At 41.0% G+C, this 4,862-nt stretch overlaps 1 protein-coding gene across 1 annotated transcript; it reads left to right on the top strand.

Annotated features, from left to right (window-relative positions):
- Positions 1–268: 268 nt before the first annotated feature.
- Positions 269–3,531, top strand: LOC131156411 (rho GTPase-activating protein 2). The gene is made up of 4 exons (XM_058110080.1): positions 269–922; positions 1,879–1,999; positions 2,111–2,461; positions 2,565–3,531. Exons 1-4 carry the CDS (start codon positions 603–605, stop codon positions 3,189–3,191), a joined length of 1,419 nt encoding a protein of 472 aa, XP_057966063.1. The 5' UTR covers positions 269–602; the 3' UTR covers positions 3,192–3,531.
- Positions 3,532–4,862: the final 1,331 nt, after the last annotated feature.

The raw sequence follows: 4,862 nt of genomic DNA on the forward strand, positions 1-4,862 counted from the left end.
CAATTGTAACCCTAAAAAGACTATACTTTTTTTTTCTAAAAGCATTGTGGTCTCTAATTCTGCTTACCAAAATCGTATTATTTAACCTATACAAATGCATGTGGCATAATTTTTCTAATTCTATACCTTAGATGGCATTAAAATAATATGAAAACTAAAGTTCGGTGACCAATTTAAAACCAAAGTAAAGTTTTATGATCATTTAAAAGATTTATTCAGTAATTTTTGTGTCAAATTTATACTTTGTTTAATCATAGAGTGGCAGGCTCCCATTAAAGAAGAAGATAGTAAAGGCGTTCGTATGCCCGACGCTGTCTTCCGCTTCCCACATTAAATAAATGAATTAATAAGGTTGATGGTCCTGCTGAAGAAGGTGGAGGTGAAGTGGCATTTTCGATAATGTCATCAGCAGCGAGGGTAATTTGGCTCCGAGATGATAAAGTGAAATTTGAAACGAGTGGCCGTTTGAACCTTTCTGAGAGCTTCCAACTTCAAATCAAGCCCCCAACTTCAATGCAAATAAAAAAAACACCTCTTTTGCATTTAAATCTCTTTAGTCTCTTCACTGCAACAGAGTAAAGGGATAACAGAGAGAGAGAGAGATGGCAGGGATGGTAATGGTAACAAAGGGTGGTGGGTGTAGAGGAGATGGCGAAACCAGAGGAGCTAGAAGAACACAAGAGCAAAATGAGCAAAATCAGATCTCTGTGGTGGCTGTTCTCTTAGCGGCTCTGCGGAAGTCCATGGTGTCCTGCCGCGTTGATCGACCGGACGACGTCATGTCAACTGTTCAAAACATGGAAATCGGGTGGCCCACGAATGTGCGCCACATTACCCATGTGACCTTCGACCGCTTCAATGGCTTCCTTGGTCTTCCTGTTGAGTTCGAGGTCGAGATTCCGTGCAGAGTTCCAAGCGCCAGGTTTCAATCTTCCTCTTTCCCCTCATGGGTGCTCTTAAATTTCTGAAATTTCATCAGGGTTTTTGCTTAGAATACTGAGAAAATTTGTTCTTGAGATGCTTAGATCTGAGAAATCTGTGAACTAGTTCTTGCATTACTTAAGCAGTAGCTGACGGATTTGCTTGATTGTTTTGAGTGTTGAAGAATGTATCAATGTGTGTGTGTGTGTGTGTGTGTGTGTGTGTGTGAGAGAGAGAGAGAGAGAGAGAGAGAGAGAGAGAGAGAGAGAGAGACGTTGGAAAAGGAAAGAAGTTTGAGCCTTCATGTTTTTTTTTACTAATATTTGTATCCTTTTTTCTTACTGGGTATTGATTTTGTTTCCGTAAAAGAAATACCCTTAATTGAAACCTAGCCAGAGGGTTGTACCAGTCTCAGTAAAGTGGGATTCAAATTTTCTTTGTTGCTATACATTATGTTTTCCCCAAAAAAGTCTTTCCTTCTACTACATTTTCTCAGCTACCAAACTTCTACAGTTTAGTGCTTTTTCGTTAAACTGATTTATCATACAATGGCATGGTGGAACTCTATTGTTGCAGTCAATGTCTTATATAATAAATTCCATGTTTCTGTTGTTTCATTACTGATAAGCTGGCTTCATAGGATTGTGTTTGTGATTTCACTAGTGTTCTGGACGGACTTGAATTTGAATTCATGTGGATTTAGATAAAATCCAATACAAAATTGTATTGAATTTTTTCTAAAACCAAATAAATCTAATTCCAAAACCGAAATCCATGCCCCCAACACAATCTTCGGGATTTTGTAAGAACAACCCTTACGTTTAACTTGAAATTTTTCTCTTTTCCCTTTTAATTCTATAAGTAGAAAATTGAAATGCTTCTGTGTAGATGCTTCCCCTATTTATTCATTTCTCTGAATGAAACCAAATGCTAATTGGTGATCATCTAATATTGCAGCGCTAGTGTATTTGGCGTCTCAGCAGAATCAATGCAGTGTTCTTACGATTCAAAAGGGAACAGTGTCCCTACCATTCTTTTATTAATGCAGGAGCGGTTGTATTCACAAGGAGGCTTAAAGGTACAGACTCTGGAATATTACTGCCACTCTCCATGCTTATAAATGGCCCTGCGCGGTCCTGGCTTTAATGATGACAAGCTCTCAAACTAGTTTTTCTGAATTGTCCTGTAGGCGGAAGGGATTTTCCGTATAAACCCAGAGAACAGCCAAGAGGAACAAGTAAGGGACCGGCTCAACAGAGGCATTGTGCCTGCTGACATTGATGTTCACTGTTTGGCGGGTCTAATCAAAGCTTGGTTTCGAGAGCTTCCTTCAGGTGTGCTTGATGGACTTTCACCCGAACAAGTTCTCCAATGCAACACCGAAGAAGAATCAGTTGAGCTTGTCAAGCAATTACAGCCCATGGAGGCTGCCTTGCTCAGCTGGGCTATTGATCTTATGGCTGATGTTGTTGACCAAGAAAAGTTTAATAAAATGAATGCAAGAAATATAGCAATGGTTTTTGCTCCAAACATGACTCAGGCACGCAAATACACCACGACCAATTCTTGCTTTTCCTTGTATTTTTTAATGAACGTAGTTTGACTTTACTGGAATCCCTTTGTCTTTCATTGCTCCTTTGCAGATGTCTGATCCTCTAACGGCTCTGATGCATGCTGTTCAAGTGATGAACTTGCTAAAGACCCTTATTATGAAAACATTGAGAGAACGAGTAGAGAATGCAACTGGAGGATATTCACCTTCATCTTCTCATTCATACAGTCATCAAACTGATGAGGATTTTGACAGCCAGCAAGAGATGGATACAAGCGGTGAATTGAGAGGGCCGATATCGGATTGTGATCATGACCATTACAACCATAGCAGTGAAGGTGAAGATGAGGCTGATTCATTAAATGAAATAGAAGAATGTTTCTTGAGACGGTTGGATGAGAATGAAAATGTCATGAATTGTTCCCCCCAAGTCCAACAATCAGAAAGAGGTTTACAAAGAGAGCATGTTAGTCCCAGTAATTGTTCTGGAGTTAATGGGGAGTCAACAGTTTCGTTCACCGATAGCAAAAATGAGAGTTCTGGTTCAAGTATGAGTGATGGAGAAGGCTCAGAGTTGAATCTTGCTGCTTGGAGACAAAAGGCCGACACAAAGAGTCCATCCATTGGCTGCAAGGACACCAATGATGCGGAGATGGTGGACAAATTGGCTGAGTCTCCTCCCATGCCTTTGGTGGTGTCTAACATGTCTTCTGATTGAGGTTACATTTCCAGTGTTCGGGATGCCCTTTGGAAATTTTCCCTCTAATCATGGTTTCTGTAGATTGATATGGCATTGCGTGATCAGTGTTTGGTTTGGTCAAGCATAGGGTTGTGTTTGCTTGTACTTGAAGTGGATTGAGGGAATCTCAAGGTTCAGCTCGGGGCTGAACTTTTACTTGTCCTGTATGTTTCTTTGACCATTAGATTGGCATGGGTTGGGTTTCAAAGTGTAGTCTTGAGAGTTTGTTCTCCCTTGGAATGTAATTGTGCTTGCTTTGTATGCTTGATTTATGCTATGTTAAAAAAGATTGAAATATATTTCTCTTTAAGTTGATTAATATCGCACACTTGATCTGCTTGGCTGAATTTGTGTTTTATGTTGCATGATTTTGATTTATAGAACTTATTTTAGGCTTACAAGGCATGCCAGTTATCCCCTACCACAAGTAGGCACACGTCAATATCACCCAAGGTTGGTCGTCAAGTGGATAAATTCAAGGCTGACTGCTTTGGCTTGCTAAACAATCAACAAGGTATGGTTGAACATTTACTAAAGCTAAATCAGCAAAGATAGGCAGACATGATGTAGACAAGGGAACTTGGACTCAATTGAGCTATCTAAATTTGGTATGTCCTTTGTGGGGCCATCTTCCTTTTCCTCCAAAAATGGTTTCCATAAATTATATGGAAACCATTCATTGTTGAGTTTTTTCCCATTTTATTATTAAAAATAAATAAAATATTAAATAATACTCTAATTGGGAAAAAATTTTCCAAACTAATACTCACGTAATCTCTCAACTTGATGCTGCGAGATTTAAACTGATGAGCCGCTAGGAAATTGACGCGTGGCACGGAGGGGAGCAAATCTCATAGCTCCAAGCTGCGAGATTTAAAGGGAGTAGCTAGCGGGAAAGTGACGCGTGGCAGGGGGTGACCGTGCAGAGAGGATGGGAGATTGGAGAGAGTGCAGAGGCGGGAGATTGCAGAGAGTGCAGGTGACCGTTCGGAGCTTGGGAAATTTTGGTGGAATTGAAAGGGATTACTGGGAATTTATTTCCAATAACTACAGGAAAAAAAAAAAAAAAAAAACAAAAAGCGGTTTACAGGGAGAAGGAGAGGTTTCGGAGGCAGAAAGTCGGGGTTGGAAGCTGAATTTACAGGTACGAATGGAGAAGAAATAAAAGGAAAAATTTGTGGAGGCAGGGAGAAATAAACGAGCTAGAATTGAGGAGATCCCACCGAAAAAGGTCGCCACCATCGACGAACTGAAATTAGAAAATCAAATGAATCGTCTACCCCTCGTTCGGAATTTTCTCTACTGTGGCAATGAAGGAAAGACCGGGGCGGCTTCACTGACGTCGTTACAATTCTGCAAGTCTGATCCAGAATGATTTTGCAAGGTGGTTCGGCTACTGGCTCAGGGGATGTGAAGGAAATCAAGATAGGATGAGGGGGGGGGGGGGGGAACAGGGAGAGAATGAGAATCAAGATGATGGAAGAGTGGAAAGATGATGAGGGCTGCCGAGGTGGGATGGAAATGGGTGAGGTGATCAGAGTGGTAATAGGTGAGATGGGAGACACCTGGAGAAAGAGAGCTGGTGATGGTTTGGGAAAAAGGGAGAGTCGGGTTGGGGCTGGTTTGGATGGGTGGTGGTGATGGGGTTAG

Source organism: Malania oleifera, chromosome 5 (assembly GCF_029873635.1).
Source record: "Malania oleifera isolate guangnan ecotype guangnan chromosome 5, ASM2987363v1, whole genome shotgun sequence".
In the NCBI taxonomy this organism is placed as follows: Eukaryota; Viridiplantae; Streptophyta; class Magnoliopsida; order Santalales; family Ximeniaceae; genus Malania; species Malania oleifera.

What these genes read in the sequence shown, in the direction of transcription:
- LOC131156411 (XM_058110080.1), top strand. Translation starts at nt 603, where the DNA reads ATGGCAGGGATGGTAATGGTAACAAAGGGTGGTGGGTGTAGAGGAGAT. An exon ending in ATTCACAAGGAGGCTTAAAG is followed by an intron (nt 2,000 to 2,110) that starts GTACAGACTCTG and finishes ATTGTCCTGTAG; the next exon opens with GCGGAAGGGATTTTCCGTAT. An exon ending in TTGCTCCAAACATGACTCAG is followed by an intron (nt 2,462 to 2,564) that starts GCACGCAAATAC and finishes GCTCCTTTGCAG; the next exon opens with ATGTCTGATCCTCTAACGGC.